At 40.5% G+C, this 17,939-nt stretch overlaps 1 protein-coding gene across 2 annotated transcripts in view; it reads right to left on the reverse strand.

Annotated features, from left to right (window-relative positions):
* Positions 1 to 17,939, reverse strand: part of Man2a1 (mannosidase alpha class 2A member 1) — a 170,032-nt gene that overhangs the window by 34,194 nt on the left and 117,899 nt on the right. Inside the window, exons 13-16 of one of the 2 annotated variants that reach the window (XM_028755697.1) lie at positions 11,664 to 11,841; positions 10,152 to 10,373; positions 9,043 to 9,165; positions 6,723 to 6,837 (exon numbers count right to left, since the gene is read on the reverse strand). In XM_028755697.1, the coding sequence (XP_028611530.1) occupies positions 6,723 to 6,837; positions 9,043 to 9,165; positions 10,152 to 10,373; positions 11,664 to 11,841 (638 nt within the window). The remainder of the gene's footprint in view (positions 1 to 6,722; positions 6,838 to 9,042; positions 9,166 to 10,151; positions 10,374 to 11,663; positions 11,842 to 17,939) is intronic. The other variant, XM_028755698.1, reaches the window with a different exon arrangement.

The following is a 17,939-nucleotide window of genomic DNA, read 5'->3' on the forward strand; positions in this document are numbered from 1 at the left end:
ATTGTTTTAATAACTCAATCCAGAAAGACCTAACACTTAGAGCCTTAGGATGAGTTTTTAAACTTTAAACATCTGTGCACACATATATGCTCAACAGATAGGGTTAAAGTCTCAGAGAAGTCACAAAAAGTCAACCAACCAACAATACTCTTGAACACAAAAATGCAGTATTAGGATATATCCAGTGGGGACACAGAATGGAAGAAAACGAAGATGTGGAAGTGAGGATTGCCAGGGAACAGTTTGTATAACCCCTTTAAAAATTCATGACTGTGCAATGAATTGCTACCCGTGGATATGTCTATTCTTAGATGTCACTGTTAACTACAATGACATACTTTGCAATTATTTAAATATATAAATAAAAATATCATATCAGTTTAGAAAAAACATAGGAGACACAGAGTCCTTCATCTAAAGAACAAGGTTTGACCTAACCAACCTCCCTTTTCTTTTCCTTTCTTTCTGCCCATTTCGATGTTTTGTCAAGACTTAGCACCCTAAAACTCACCCTGACATCAAATCCTCCACCTCTCTTACCTCCAATGACTTCATTTGGTCATTTTTATATTTTAGATACAAATTACATAATTTGTCTGGCCTACTCTGTCTCTTAAATGAATACAACACTTAACACATCACTTGGCTTCCTGTATTGTAACTTAGTTATCCCCACTAAAGTCCCTGATGTGGAGTTTGCAACTGTCCCCATTGCAGAATCAGAGCTTGGAATTGCTCACATGCACGTTTATGTACTTCCAATCCTGGGACCAAGTACCAGAGTTCAGCAAAGCTCACCAGGGATGCCATTTCCCTGTTATGGAGCAGCATCTGACGAAGCAGCTACAACCCAAAGAGCCAAGACATCCTGAGTCTGAATTGGTATAACCAGAATATACTTATGAATCCTTAAAATAACTTTCTCTTGCATAATCAGGTTCCACACATAGTGACTTATTTCAATTTTTAAAAGTCCAATTAAAAGGAAAAAGTCCTTAGCAGGCAATTGCACATTTTATTCCGAAAATGTTTTAATTACCTAGGTCTGGTTAGCTGTAACTTAATGGTTCTTACTCTTATACTAAACATAGAATATAGCACTGAGGGAATACAGGAGATTGATTGTAAGCCATTTCAACATTCTCATGAATCATTTTATAGAAATATAAAACAACTTCAATAAAACACTGGGATCTTGGTTACAAGGGGGTGGACCCCAGGGCTGGAGGCTCCCAACTCAGGCATCCTTAGCAGACAACTTTAGAATAAGCAGTTAAGCACAGGAGATCTCATTTGCTTCTAAGTCTTATGAAGACTCTCTGATGGTTATTCATAGTTGGTCCTGTGCTCTTTCTACCAATTAAGAAACAGAGTTACCAGGAACTTAAAGGATAAATTCAAAAGGTTATGTAGCTTTCAGAGAGGTCACATAAAGGATTTGCACTAAGACTGGGCTCCCTCATCCTCAATGGGAATACCTTACACGTTTTACCAGGGGAAGGACATCCTGAGCCTCTAAAAGTCAAGCATCATAATGAACCCACTAAGTTTTATATAATATCCTCAGAACAGGGTAGAGAGAACCTGAGCACTCTGCTTGCTGGCTACAGATGCTCCTCACTCTTCTGAGTCAAAGGAGTTTTTCCTTCTGTGCTATGGACAGCAGTTCATTACTTGTTTGCTTCAGGCCGTTTGTTTTCCTTTAGCACAATCCATTACACACATGTAGTACTGTTATAATATGTTGTTGAAAAGAGAATGAAAATATTGCGCTTTAGATATTTCTCCTAAGGCTGAAACACGCCCCACCCCCAACTTTGTTGCTCATTCACAAGCATCTGTCTAGAAAAAACAGCCTCGAGGCAGTGGGAGCTTGACAGAGGACAGTAAACAGATATGGGACCTAAACCTTTTGCCAGTGAAAACATACATGATATGCTGGTAACCCATGGCAACCTAATTTTTCAAAGTGTGGTTGATGTCAGAGAGCTGGGACATAAAAAAGTCTAATAAATACAACTGTGAAGAAGAAGTGCAGCTTTAGTTGGCCATGGTGCTGACTGATCACTATGGTGCTCCTTTTGTAGATGTTCACTCTCAAGCATGACACTTGATCATATCATATATACTATTTCCTACAGAAGGAGAACAGGAGGAAGCCTCAAATATCAACTTAATGAAAAGAAAAATTAATTCCTATTCCCCCATCCATGTGTTATCACCAGAGAAAATGTCATTTTCCTACAAACTAATCTTTTAGAAGATATTTCCAAATGGTTCCAAGGGGTGTCAGATTAAATTGTGCAGGCCATAAATAGATTTCTTAGTCAACTTGACCAAAACAAAAAACACCAAAGAATTTCCTCAGACAATGCTGAAGCTGCACTGATCTTGATTTTTCAAAGTTTGTGAGCATAAGATTTCCTGTGAGATTTCTTCTAGAATGCTTCTGAATGTGACATGTGAGAGATAATGAAAGGACAAACATATTTATTTTTCTTAAAATTGAGTTCTTTAGTTTGTGTGTGTGTGTGTGTGTGTGTGTGTGTGTACGGGGTGTGTGTCTGTCTGTCTATCTGCCTGCCTGCCTGCCTGCCTGCCTGCCACAGGCATGAAATGCCTGAGTAGGTGAGAAGAGACTCCCTCCAACTGGAGTTAGGGATGCTTCTGAACCACCATGTAAGTGCTGGTCATTGAACTTGGGTCCTCTGTAAGAACAGCCATGCTCTTAATTGGTGAGCTATTTCTCCAGCCCTTAAACATGGCATTTGTGAATAGCTAAGTGACTTTAAGAAACAGTGAGCCTTTCAAGTGAACTAGTTATTTTCCAAATCTGTGGTGGATGTAAATAGAGAACCTAGAATTCAATATAGCAGGTGGCTATACCAAGCCCTCTCAACTCAGTTAGTCTCATAGTCAGTAATGACCAATTGGTCTGTGAAATCTGGGAAGCATTTGATTTATATCCTTGACAGAAGTTACACTATGCAAAAAGGAAGTGGAACACACACAGAGGACTGAGAGGGTGTTTGGTCAGCTCTGTATATTTGGGAAAGACTAGCTCATTAAAATGAATACTGAATAGACTATCAAGAGACAATCTGTAAGATTAACTCATTTTCTATTTGTCAATGTTGCTAAATAATAATAAAATATGATGTAAAACTAACAGAAAAAAACATACTATAATGACATGTGCATGAGAAAACAATATTAAAAATCCCATTATTTCCTGTGTCATAAATTTGGTACTTATTTGAAATTCCATAAGGAAAACGATTACTTTGTATGCTAGCTTAAAATCTTAATAAAGGGGCTAGAAAAGTTGTTCAGTGGTTAAGAGATGTACTGCTCTTGCAAGGACCCAAGTGTTGTTCCCAGCCTGTAACACCACATCCCAGGGATCCAACACCCTCTTTTGGCCTCTGCAAGCACCAGTACCTATGTGTACATGTGTGCACACAAAACTTAAAATAAATATTAAAAAATAAAATACTGATACAAATTTAAATTCAAAAGAAATTTGATACAAATAACAAACAGGCTTCATTCATTACTACTTGTTCAGTAAACACTGGGCATATTGGAGAGGGCGGGGAACTAGCCTAGATATAGAAACAGCACAGGAGGTTAAATTCGAGGTATATTTTGTTATTTTAAGAAATATTAGCTGAGAGTCAACCCACAGAAACATCCACACTCCCTGGAGGTCTTGTTCTGTATAAGAAACTGACCTGTTGACAGAGCATTTAGTCATCTAAACACCTGTTTACTAGGAAAGACAAACTGTAGCATATTCAAGAACTCTTGGGTATTTCTAAACACTTAGAAACTTCATCATATTTTAAACACCAAATATCATCCATTTGAAGACTGCACATTCCTACCTCAAGCTTTGAGTGACTTCATGAGAACCTCAGTGAATCAAAACCCACATGAAGAGTCCTTGAAGACAATGGAAGAGCAGATGGGAGCGGGTCACAGAGACCATGGGGCAAGGAAAGGCTAAGTCTCTCCTGCATGTGGCTAATCTCTCCTGAGAGGCAAACTTGTTGAAAGGAGGTCAACCTCAGATGTGGGAGGTGATATGGTTTAGAAAAAGCCTTTTAGATGATTCAGGTGTTTTGTCTGCTCAGGGTGAGAAAGGAAGGACAGCAAGGTTGACCTGTCACTAGAAAGGACAGCAAGGTTGGTCTGTCACTAGAAAGGACACCAAGGTTGGTCTGTCACTTCAAGTCTCATATGCTGACTTCAGGGTTAATCCAGACAACCAGAATAAAGCTCATTCAGAAAAGTGCTCTCAGCTAGCTTTACATTACCTTACCTGTCCTTTCAAACACACTTCTAAACTCACCTGCTTTTGAGCTACAAAAATCTAATACTGGGAAAAAAATGTGTCATTCCAACTTTATTCTACCCATTGAGAAATCCAATACTGAGTTTGCATAAAAAAAAAAACACAACAAACTATGTCAACATTGTTTGTACCCTATTCAGAAAACTAAAGTTTATTTTAAGAGTACCTCCATTCCCTAGAGGCCATACTTCTGGATATTTCAAGAACCATCAAGAAATTATACTCCTAGATTTGGAAATACTTATGTAACAACTACAGTGAATAGGTTATGAATGCTGAGAAAAGGTGAGCCTAGGTCAAGAACCAGACCCCAGAGGCTGCTGACGTGCAAGGCTGTCAGTTTGGTAATGAGAGGAACCTGTCCATTGGCAGCATTGCCAAAAGCTGTGCACCTAAGCCAGAATGAGGAGGAGAGACAGCACAATTCAGAAAGGAAGTACTAGGAAATAAAAGGACAAAGCAGAGAACAGAGAAAGAACTCAAGCCAACAAATGGAAATGGACTCTGACAGAGAGCCAGCAGCTGCCAGCTGAACCTCAGAGGCCCCAGCTCTTCCTGCCAAGCTGCCAGTCAGGCTGGACAGGGCTGCGGCCAGGAGAAGGATAGAAGAAAGGTGAGGGAAAGATGACAGCCACTTAGTTGTGACAGCACAGTTTCTTGGCAGAAGGAAACAGGCACGTCAGAGCAGATTACTTTCCAAATCAGCTGCTGGTCTGTGACAGCAGGCTAAGTCACAGACACCAGCAGCAGAAGAGAAGTATCTATGTTACTCAGGCCATCCCAAAATAGGACTTCACAGGAGAACCCAGGGGAAGCTCAGGAGATCCAGCGGCATAAACATGTAGGACTAAATAAAAGCAAAGCAACTAAGGAAATGTGTTTCAATGAGGTTAGACATTTCAGAGGCATTTCTCCAGTAACTATTTTGAAATGCCTTGTCTCCTAACACAAGTAAGGAAGAGTGGGACGTGGAAGTCGTCTTGTGGAAGGAAAAGAGGGGACAAGGAGACCTAGAAGGAGTGAATATGATTAAGGTACATTATACGAGTATGGAGATGTCATCATGAAACCTTTACAGTTGATACATGCTAATAACCTGTATTTTCTCAGAGAACCCAATGCCAAGGACTGAACCTAGGATCTGACACATGCTAGGCCACCATTCCAGTACACAGTCTAGCCCTAGGCTTCTTTTCTATGAGACAAGGCCTCACTAACTTACCCACGCCATTGTTTAAAGTTTCAATCTCCCTGATTCAGCCTCTCAAGTAACTTGGGTTATAGTTATAAGTATGTAAGTATTTAAGTGTATAAGTTGTAAGTAAAACAAAAGCCACACGAATACTTTAATGCCTGATAGTGTTTCTCACCTATAATATGAAGCAGTTGGCAATTGTTGAAAATGTGATGTTAAAGCTTCCAGGAATGAATTACTGAAAACGGCCAAACTGACCCCCACCCCTTACTCCATGGTTCTGACTTACTGGAGGTTTTGGGAAACTTAAAGGGGGGGGGCTTTATAATTACAGGCTTTCTTGTGATGCGAGGTCATTCTGTCACACGGAAGTCACAGTTGGGCCCAAAGTCATGCCTAGTGTTAGTTTTCCCATCATCTCTAGGGGACTTCCATGGTGGACTGGAAAGTGCACTGTATTATTCCCAAGAGTTCCAAGGAGCAAAAAACTGACCATGACTAGTAACAGAGAAAAAAGGCAAAACTAGCAAAATATGAAGTCACATAATTAAACAAAAGCAAGATTAAGCTTAGACTATGAAATCAAGAAACTGAACATTGGTTAGCTAAGAAATTCTGTGACCATAATGCCTTTCTCCACAATTTAAAAGCAATCCATGCTCGTCAGCAGACAGGGTCAGCTGGTGGCATTCCTTATTTCTCCCGTGTACGAAAAGTCAAGTGTCCAATGTTCTCCTTCCCAACTTGTTTCAGGCTGGGAACATCAGGACAACTGCAAGTAGCAACCCTATAAAGATTCTTCTAAGATAGTTGAAGCTACTGGAGTCACTGGTCTAGTAACTATGCTAATATTCTATTTTATAAAACCACAGCTAAATACTGAATTGCTTCCAGGTGTTCAACATAAGGTTTCTGGGTGATAATCTTAAGTTAGATGCTAATGAGGAAGCAGGAGATGCAGAAGGATGAATGTCAACCTAGTAAATGAGAAGGCTTCACCATTCAACCATCTGAAGGCAAATATGACATTGGAAGTCAGGCTGCAGGTACAGAGTCAATTTCAAAAGACTACATTGTCTCTAAACAACTTAGAGTTCAGTAAGAAAGACAGAAGAAAAGTGTGACTTCACCAGCAAGCCTGTGTGTCTGACAGCCACACCGTTTTCTTACCCTGTATATTGTACAGGCGGACTTTGTGAGTAACATGTTCAAGGAAGCAGGTCACGTCTGAGTACATCTTTCCACGTGTCACTCTGACAATGGGTGGTCTTAGGGAACCATACGGCTGAAAAGGAAAGGACAGTTTTAACTTATCAGAATACACAGGATATCAATAATGGACACACAGTAAGATTTTTTTCTTACATAAAATTATAAGGCCCAGATTTGCAAATGCTTACAATTTGATTGGCCTTAGGTAATCTACAAATACTATCCTCACTTACGAACCTTCTCCTGTTGTCCATAGAGTTATTTATTGGAAATGAAATCATCCTGAGTAGTGATCTCTCCCAAGCCAGCACTGGTGACCCAGTTACCCTGATGCCAATGGTGGGTACATGCTGGGGTGAAGCAAACTGGATACAAGACTCACAAACAGTAGCTCACAGTGAGGCTCACTGAGATCAGAACCACTCTACCCTCGGGCAGGGAAGAGCTTGCTGAACAGAGAACAAACTTATGAACCTGGAAATCATTGGTTTACATTTCATTATTTAGTATCAAGAAAATTAGTGAATAAAGTGCACAACTTATGTGGTGTGAGACTAAACTTAAAACATCTATGTTAAGTATTATTTATTTCAGCTCAATGGGAGCATGAAGAGAGGTTTTTGATGGAGGACTCTTGATCAGTAAGAGACTCTCAGAATTGTGTGGTTCTACTGCAAACATACCTCTTCGCCCACAGAGAAACACACTAAAGCTAATAGAATATGTACCATTTACAAAGTTCTTTTGCAACATTATCTTCCATCTAAAAGCTAGTTAGAGGGGAAGGGAACAAGGGATAGGCTTCTGGGTACTTATTCTCTTCTGAGATAATCAGGTATCTACTTTCCTGATGTTATAATACTTTTACCTTATCCTTTATAATATTTTCTTATTCTTTTCATCTAGTATTACAGATATTTAGTTTAATTACTATTTTTCACGCATAATATCCCATAGTTGTGGTAGGAGGCTGAAGCAAGTGGATCATGAGTTTGAAGCCAGCCTGGGCCTCAAAAATATTGAAGCCAAGTCTTAATTAAAAAAAGAAAGAAAGAAAGAAGGAAAGAAAGTAAAAAGTAAACCTAACAAAGACACTGAACCAATAATTATACAATTTTTAAAAAAGCTACCCGTTTTGGAATAGGTCCTGTAAACTATTTTTCACTGGCTTGAACATAAACAAACAAACCACCTCAGGGTGGCCTATATAATCCCTAAAAATCTAATCATTTTAGTGTGCAGCTTCTGTAAATAGTATAAGAAAAATAACTTGCTCAGAAGAAAGATTAGTCACTGAGCCACAAAGCATCAAGGAGAGTTATGCATCTTGGGGTAGGGGAAACAGGAAGGCATAAAGGCAGTGGGGTGAGGGTGGGGAGCCATTGCTATCAGCAATGCTTTTACAGGGCTAATTCTCCAAGCTTGGGGCAGAGCTCTGAGACATCGGAGGCAAGAAAATCAGTAGACAAAAAAACCTTAGAACCTGGCTTCATATACTGACCCAAAACGCCTCTGCTCGGCTTCCCAGGGAATACTCAGAACTATGTGAAGAGAAGCTACAAAGATAGCCAGTCACGAGTCACTCTAGTAAGGAAGTGGGACAAAGTAGGCGACTCTGAAACACAGGAGTAATGCCTCCAAAGCATGTGACATCAGACTGAGTTAAAAATGAAAACCAAAATATGTAAAGGTAGTAAGATAAAACTCAAAATTGGGGTGATGCTCAAATGTGGAGCTGCTCAAAGAACAGGAAATAATGTCCGGATGTGGGCAGTGGTGTTCACAGGGCTGCAGAGCACCGTCAAGTTTACTGCTTTCTGACATTCGCTACATTTTCAAAATGCGCAAGACTGTATGCATGTATTGCTTTTACAGTCAAGAGTAGGAAAAACTGTTAATTAAATCCCTAAAAAAGACAGAGAGGTTGTCCAGTGAAGTTTTCCTCACAGGGCTGAGCATTCTGTGTCTCTACATACACAGTGCTGTACATCCCCATGAGCCAAGTCTAGATTAGCTTTCTTCCTGGAGAACACACATCCTTTGTGTCTTTCTAAGTGAAATCCAGCTCTGACACATCTAACTTTCCAGTACAAACTACCAACCTTTAATAAGGATAAATACAATTCCACAGCTGAGAAATGACTCCTGCCCAAGGCTAAACTAGGGAAACATTCTCATCTCTGTCGTCAGCCTGTTCCAGCGGACATGCGCAGCAGCACCTGTCTCTATAGCAGTTCCAGTACACATGCGCAGTTCCTGTCTCTGCGGCAGTACTCACCTGGCCCTGCCCATCAGGCAGGAAGAGGTAGGCACCACTCTTGTCCCTTTTGTTGGTGGTTCCGTACCATAGGAACTGCACCTTCAGTTCATGCTGTTTGCTGTCTTCTTTCCTTCTCACTTTCTGAGGATTACAAAACAAGATAAACAGACAGCGACTTATTACCAAAGTGCCACCAGTCAAGAATGAAAGTCAAGATATGTAAGAGGCAGTAAGGCGAAACTGAAAAGAGGGCTGTGGATAGGCTTTAAAAAAAAAAAGGACAATAAAATCTAAAATCACCCGGAGAGGTGAAAATGCTCAAGGATGGCTAGCGAGACGGCCCTGGAGTTAAGCCCAGTTGCTGCTTTTGCAGAGGACCTGGGTTTGCTCCCAGTACCCATGTGGCAGATCACTACCATTGACAACCCCAGTTCTTGGGAATCAGAAGCCTTTTTAACCATCTCAGACACCAGGCATCCAGGGGCATACATGCATGAAAGGAAAACACACATGTAACTTGAAAGGCTACAGCAGAAGGACTGTTTAATTTTAAGGGTAGCCTGGGCTTAATAATGAGTTCAAGGGAAGCCTGAGCTACATAGACTCATCCTGTCTCAAAAAAAGAAAAAGAGGGGTCAGAGTGAGACTAAAATTGCTGAAGTAAGCCCCTCACATGACAAATATTTGGTTAGCATCAAAATTTCATAGTTGGCCTCAGATTTTAAAGCCTTCAAGTTGGAACAAAGCACTGCCCTATACTTTAGCAAGAAATAAAGAACTTAGACTTGTGCTTCTCAAATTTTCTGTAGGAGACATATTTTAGCTGCCAATATGCATGGGCCAATATGTTTTTAAAACATAGTAAAGGTGAACTAAAAATAGGAATTAAAATTTAAAACCTCACTTTGCATTACACCCGACAGATATTTATTCTGTTAAGCTGCTTGCACATCTTAGAGAAAAACATTCCACGGAGCAGCAGGTGGCCACACAAAGTAGCAGCTGCTGACCAATCCTGTCTCCCAGAGTTTTGCTGCAGCCCTAAGAGGGCTTTCCTTCTCTGCATTGTCATGGACACAGAGTAAACACAGTGAGATCTATGGTTGTCACAACTAATCAGAACATACCTCCAAAAGACCAGATCGGTCAAACCAAAGTTCAAGGAAGGAATTCTCTATTGTTATGGCATCTCCCGCATCTACCACGTTCTTCATGTGGAATATTCCATTTTCTGCTAGTCTGTCATTATTATACAGGACATAATCAGCCACGTGTGAGCTTGAACTTTGTGATTCTAAGATCCTGTACACTTTTAGTCCCAGCGGTGGTACATGAGCTAGAAAGGCAACCTTTCAAGACAGGAGAAGGGATTACAGAGAAAAGTTATCTATTGAAGGCAAAACATATATATTTGTGGTATAAACATCAATCAGGTTCTTCGAAAGAGGACATATTGTTACTCTATAAATGCTTCAGTAACTTAGTGAGGTTGTTTCCACCTCTGTCCAGCCTGGAATCATATTTCCTCAGGTTGGAGGCTTCAGAGGTGTTCATGTTTGTATTCTTCCTATGAAACTATACGACCATCTTTCAAATGTCCTGCAGTGTTCTCAACAGATGTTTGGAGGGAGAAACTCTTCAGGCAGGGAAGGACTTCATGTAAATCATGTTTCCTTCCTAATTATCAGAAATCCTTTTGTAAAATTATACTTCAGTATGTTAGAAGGATAAACACAGTTGTATAGATAAGACAGAAATTAGTTCAGTCAGGACCAGCCATCAATGCTATCCTGGAGATACCAGACACTGAGGAAGGCCTGAAGGAAGCAGTGTGGCTGTCTTCCAAGAGCTGCTTTATTTTCAAGATAGGCTAATGACTGTAAAATTTGACCTGAACTTGGACTCTATTTCCCATTTTTATTTGCAGGATGATGATTATCTGAGATGCACCAGCAGGTTTTAAAAACATATATAACTGCCTCCTAAGTTGCTACTTTATTATTACTGTGTTTCTGTAACTCTTTAAATCACCTCAGAACTCCAAATGCTTAACATTTCTAGTGATATGGGGTTCATTTAAAACTGTTTATCTAAGACACACACACACAAACACATACACACCACACAGACTCATACAAAGAAACACACACACACAGACTGACTCTATTGGTCGAGTTCAACATTCCATAATTAAATCGCCAGAAAAAAAAATTTAATGATCTTAGTTAAAGTCTCTCTCCCAGGATGTATTAAGTCACTATCATTATAAAAAATGTCAACTATCCAACATTATTATTAAGAACAGGACTATTTATCTCAGTTCTATGTGTATAATTATCACTGAGTTAGACATGAAAATTCCAAAATTTATTAGTCTATTATTTTAGAATCTGGTTAAAATATGCATACTTCAAAAAGATATACACACACCACTAATAAAAAGTTACCTTCTAAAAATATTAATATTTTTCTTTGTGTCACTTAGCCATGCATTACGTTCTCTGGTCTTAGACTTCACCCCAACATGATAGCCCAAATGCCATGCCGTGGGTTACGATGCAGGTACAAGCTATGAATCCTGTCTTCTTTTCTTCCATTCTTTGTACAGGGTATTATAGACGTCTATGGCCATCACATACCTCATAGGCTGCTTGTGAAATCGTTCTCACATTGTTCCATACTGCACTGACTTGAACCTCCACAGGTTTTCCTGAATCAGACAGCACTTTCACTGTGGCGGAGTTCACACGGATGGACACCACCGAGAGCCGTTCTTGTTCAAAGGGATTGTAGACCACGAGGTATCTGCAAAGGCAACTGTGTCAACATTGCAATCTCAAAACACTTCTGTTTCTCTAACCCTCTTCCTAAGGCTTCAGTTCCCAGCATAGACAATACACAGGGAAGTGGAGCATGGTGGCACACCCCCTTCAATCACAGTGCTTAGATTGCAGAGGCAGGCGGATCTCTGAGTCTGAGGTCAACCTGGTCTACAGAGGGAGTTCCAAGATAGCCAGGGCTACAGTGAGAAACTATGCCTTGAAAAACAAATTTCACCAACAAAGTAACAGAAAAAAAATACAAACCCAAAACCAAACCAACAAACAAAAAAACCTGGGAGGAATGAAAAGGGCCACCCTGAGAGAACCCTCAAAGAAATAGATACCACACCATACATGCAGCAAGAGAAGCATGTTCTGAGACTATGAGTCTACCGATGCTTCACTTTATATGCATATTAAACATGTTCCACATGTTCCAAATGACATCTAAGTATTGATTTAGTCATCTAAAGAACCAGTACTCTAACACTCGGCTCCCTGGAGCCTTGTGTTGACTAAACAAAACAAAAAAACAACATAGTTTGTCTTTGCAATTTAGGCATAATTAACTTCCAATAAAAATATGACACTCATTTTAGATTGGTAAAACATAGTAACTTGTATGATTATATGTGTAAATCTCACAGTGCACACACATATTTTAAATAGAAAGGGCCTTGGTTGTTATGCTCAAGAAATTTAGTTCTGGGATAAAATCAAGTCTACTCACAGTAAATCTATTTATATAAGAAGTAAATCTATTTATACAAGAAGGGCCAAATTTTATGACAAATATACTACTGAGAAGAAAAGTCTTGGTGGGGGCACAGCCAAACAAGGAAAAATAAAACCAGAACGGTAGTTTCTGTTAATATCTGCAAGAATATACAAATCTTATAAAAACAAAACTTGAACTGCAATCTTGTCAGGACCTTTGACACTCCACACAAGCACATTGTAGCATACTACATTTCAATGTTACAGGGTGGTTCCAAGCATAACTGTTCATGCAAGGTGTCTGATGCCTTCCTCCTTTTCCTGTGGCTCTCCTCTCAATCGCAGGCATTTAAATCCTCCATGAAGCACTGACATCCTTTCTTTCCTTCCTATCCTAACTCTTCCTAATGCTGCTTCGAAGTGTAGCAGAAACGCTGCACACCAGTCTGACAGGACCTCGTCAGATCTACATGACGCACGATCTTGCATTACAGCTCATTTACATTGTATTATCTCCAAATAAAGCAGCGTTTTCAAAAGGATGGAGGTTCCTGCTGTTCACTGATTCACCAGTGAGTGTTTTTTTATGATCTAAAATGTTTTATTTTTCCTAGAAAATGTGTTAACTGCAGAAACATCAACACAATAGTCAGATTGTGACCATCTCCCCATTAACACGAGCTCCAGAGTGGTAGTGGGCTTGCTTCTATTTGTTTAGCTACATCTGAAAGTCGACATACATGTGCTTCCTACACACCTTCATTTTCATACACACTACAAGCCACTCATTAAGAAATGAAGTACCTAGCAGAGCAAAACAAGGGACAGAGAAAGAAAAAATGAAAAAAAGGTGATAAAGCACAAAACTTATAAACCATTTCAAGTATAAATTGCTTAGCAGAAGACACAGTATGTCTTAAATATTACTTTAAAATACGGCAGATGATATAATCAATTCTAAGAATGCCTTCAGCCTTCTAGGGCTTACAGGTCTATGCACCAGGACACAAGGACCTCACTTGCAGCCACGCATTTGCTAACTCATTGGTATTCCATGCACATGGACAAGAGCAGATGAAAAAAGCCACCAGCCACAAAGATATTTACAAAGAACACTAATCATGCTAGAACTCATAAAGCCCCATCTTAGCCTCAGAAGCAATTTTCAAGGACCATCGATGTTGTTCCTGGAGAGCGGTGTGGAACAGACTTGTCAGACAAACTTTACTACTAATCTGTACCCTCTCGAGGCTTACTGCTGTGGGGTTTGTTTTGTCCTGGCTCTCCTCTGTTAGTAAGCACACAAAGGAATCAGTGCCAAGATTTTGTGTCATCAGAGGGACTATGTTAGACTCTAAGGTACACTGCGGGTAAGAGCTGACCGTCACATACTCCAGAGCACCTAAATAGAAAATTTACTACTAACATCTACAGTTCTAGAGGGGTCCAAAGCTAGAATTTGAAGAAGTGCACAGGCCTGGGGCAGACCCAGTAACAGGGACTACATGGAACTAACACTCAAGCACATTCCTTTCTATAGAAAACTTGAAAACTGACTCATACTTAATCACAGTTTAAGCATGGGTTTGGTTTTGTACCATATGAAATCACACTGTACAGTGAAGCTGTGAACTGAGTTTTGTTTTGTTTCGCTTAAGTAGATAATTAGTATTTGACCAGAATATGTTTCTACTATATTGAGTGATTATGTAATTATTGTGCCAAGAATCTATTAAAGAAACTAAATATGTAGAATATTAATGAGTAAAGTGAAGGGATAAGAAAATAATCTCTAACACAATTAGAGATTCGCAGCACACTGCTCAAGGACATCACAGTACAAATTTATCTGACATACATACAAACTCCTATTTTACATTGAAGTGAAATACAGAGAAAGCATAGTCATGAATTATATTTTCTTTTAAATAAGTAGACCCTCAATATTAGCTAAATTCTATGGCTATAACCATGTTTGGTGGTCAAGTAACCACCAAAGTAGTAGCACCAAACTCTCTGAATGAGTTCTTTAAAAAAAAGTATTATATCTCAGAGAATTTTGTACAATTTGTTTCTGTTGTTGAAGACACCACATAACTGAGCCATGGAACATGGAAAAAAATCAAAGTAGCACTGACATGGAAGTTTCTTCCCTCCTGGATAGCTTTCATAGTACTCCAGGGGGGCTGTACAGGCTACCAGGGGAGAACCCTGCCAGCAACAGTGATAACTGGGCAGGGTGTGCAGACTGCACTGGTGGCTCGGACATCAGAGGAGTAGAGTAAGCATGAGCTCACTTAATCCCGCTGTGTGTGAATGACTTGAGCAAGTTTCACTGTCATGTCATATGGTCACCTGCATACTTAACACTAACAATAGTATTATTGATACTCTGGGAATGGGAAGGGTTTGTTTCTCTTTATGTAATTCCTAATAGGGCTCTTGTTTTATTAATAACATCTTTTCTCCAATTTTGTTCATATTAGCATTAGGTCCTTGGACACTATCCGTCACCAAGTCATGTCTGGCCTCCCAGGGCTTTGCAGCTTGGTGTCATGGACCAATTTCAATTCTTTACCAGAACAGCTCATCTCAGGAAGAAAAAGCACTCATTTGTTACCTGTCAATCAAATTACAAAACAGGAGAATAATGGATTTCAGCAAGGAGGAAAATAATGGTCGTGTCAATCTGGGGACTAATAAAGGAACCAGAATTTCACTGCCCAAAAGGGTCTGCCCTGGAAATCCTACTGAAAATTGGGGGTCTTCAATGCTCCTTCATCCTCTGAGCGGGATAACTGACATCATGTCAGGACATCTGCCAGAATCACTGTGTCCTCCCCACGGCACAAACAATCAAGGCCTAGTAAGTATTGTGTGCACTACTCCTTATGTGTAGTACAGTCCTCAGGATGGGGTGGAGCCCTACCAGCTCAGCGCTCCATCCTTCTCTTAAGGAGGGTTCTGACAGGTAGGCATGTCACCAAGACCTACCTGCCTAAAAGCACCATAAGCTCAGAGATGTTTCCTAACCAAACTGCTCGTAGCGAAGTATGTGTGGGTCATTTTGGCAGCTGAGCTTTTCTGTGGAGATCCCCCATTGCCAAATTCATGTGAAGCACTTTCTATGGAGCTGCTGTAAGCAAGCTCATGGAGATTCATTGTCAGGAAACGTGGGGTGAACAAGGAGTGATTTACATTTCAACTCTATTACAGCTGTAAAAGAAAACTTAAAAACAGAAAAGGTAGAACAAAAACTCCTACAAGATGTACTCACCGTAATGCACGCAGTGAAGCAGAACAGTCTTCGAGGAGACAGCTGAAAACACTACATATTTTTATGACGGTATAAGGAAGATTAAAGTAAAAAAAAAAATTTCCGAGTCCTCTGTACATGCAAATTAAGAATATTTTAGCAAATGCCAAATTGAGTAGACTGAACAGAAGTTGACAAAATTTTACTGAGAGAAATAAAAGGAGGGAAAACAAAATTAATGCAGAGCCCCTCTTAAATGAATTTGTGAATCTCATTCAACATCAACATTAACAGACTGATTTCTGTTGGATTTTAAATATTAAAGTGGGACCTATAGAGTATGAGTTGGAAAGCTAGATTAGAAAAAGAGACGAACTCCTTTTAGCCTCAATGCAGCACACTCCGGGTTTCAGTGACAGCATCACGTTTCAGCACATTGTCTAACACTCACTACGAATTAGGAGGTGTCCCAAGAAACAAAGCCACGTGACTAAGCATTAAGAAAAAAACGACTACAACCACCTATGACCCGAATTTTGCTGTGAGCTGGTAGATTTAACATCTATGAGGCATGCAAGAACACACAAGAATCAGGCACTTGAGAAAATAGAAAATTACACACAGGAATCAATACATTACAATACAATACAATACAATACAATACAATACAATACAATACAATACAATACAAAACAAAGAAGATTCCAAAAGGATAGATGTGCACACTGAGCACAGCAGATAACTCTGGCCCCAGGGTGAGCTGTGTCGAGAGGGCGACACTGAGCACCAAGTGGAGGTTCAGACAGAACAGGAAGGTAAGTGGAAACGAGTGAGGGACACAGGAAATCACAGAGGAGAGCAAGCAGAATGCAAAGAAAGGAAATCCACACATTACAGAATAGTATTACCTGTGTGCCCCCAGCACACATGACAGGCCACGCTGTCCTCTGTGTACCACACACACAGTACACATGACAGGCCCCACTGTCCTCTGTGTACCACACACACAGTACACATGACAGGCCACGCTGTCCTCTGTGCACCATACACACAGCACACATGACAGGCCACGCTGTCCTCTGTGTACCACACACACAGTACACATGACAGGCCACGCTGTCCTCTGTGTACCACACACACAGTACACATGACAGGCCACGCTGTCCTCTGTGTACCACATGGTACACATGATAAGCCGTGTAGTCCTCTCAAACTTCAAAATCCTTCAAAGCAGCCAGGGAGATCAAGACAGTAGTGTCAAATAAAACATGCAAAATTAAACCCATCAGCCACATATTCGAGACAAGAGGGTAAGATTTAAAGTGGTTAAAAACAATAATAAACCTGCCAACTTTGTCATCAGTATTCAGAAAAAGAAATTCTCTAGAAAATTAAAGGATGATTAGACAGAAATTGAGATTTTTGGTTGTCATCAAACTTGGACTAAATGAAATGCAAGTCCCTCAAGCAGAGGACAAATAATCTTAGGGAACCACGGAACTGTAGACAATTAAAAGGAAAAGCGGAGCATAAAGGGAGGCTAGCATCTAGGAAACGACAAGCGGAAATCTGCTGGACAAAAGCTGTAACTTGAGCTGGACTACACTAAATCCTCCATGCTTCTGCATGATAAGCACTAACAGCACAGTAAAATTATTGGTAGTCATGAGTTGGGATGGAAAATGCAATTAGACTCAATGCAATTAAGTCTAAGCTCTTGGAGTGGGGAGATTACCTCAGACTTCAACTGGGCCAATACACCCCACAAGGGTCCTTACGGGAGTGTGGGCAATGGAAGCAGCTGCATGGAAGCCATGAGGAGACAGGCACAGGAAGGCTGTGAGGAGGAGACAGGCACAGGAAGGCTGTGAGGAGGAGACAGGCACAGGAAGGCTGTGAGGAGGAGACAGGCACAGGAAGGCTGTGAGGAGGGGACAGGCACAGGAAGGCTGTGAGGAAGGGACAGGCACAGGAAGGCTGTGAGGAGGAGACAGGCACAGGAAGGCTGTGAGGAGGAGACAGGCACAGGAAGGCTGTGAGGAGGAGACAGGCACAGGAAGGCTGTGAGGAGGAGACAGGCACAGGAAGGCTGTGAGGAAGGGACAGGCACAGGAAGGCTG

The sequence above is a fragment of the Grammomys surdaster genome, unplaced genomic scaffold (genome assembly GCF_004785775.1).
Source record: "Grammomys surdaster isolate TR1022 unplaced genomic scaffold, NIH_TR_1.0 126076, whole genome shotgun sequence".
Taxonomy (NCBI): Eukaryota; Metazoa; Chordata; class Mammalia; order Rodentia; family Muridae; genus Grammomys; species Grammomys surdaster.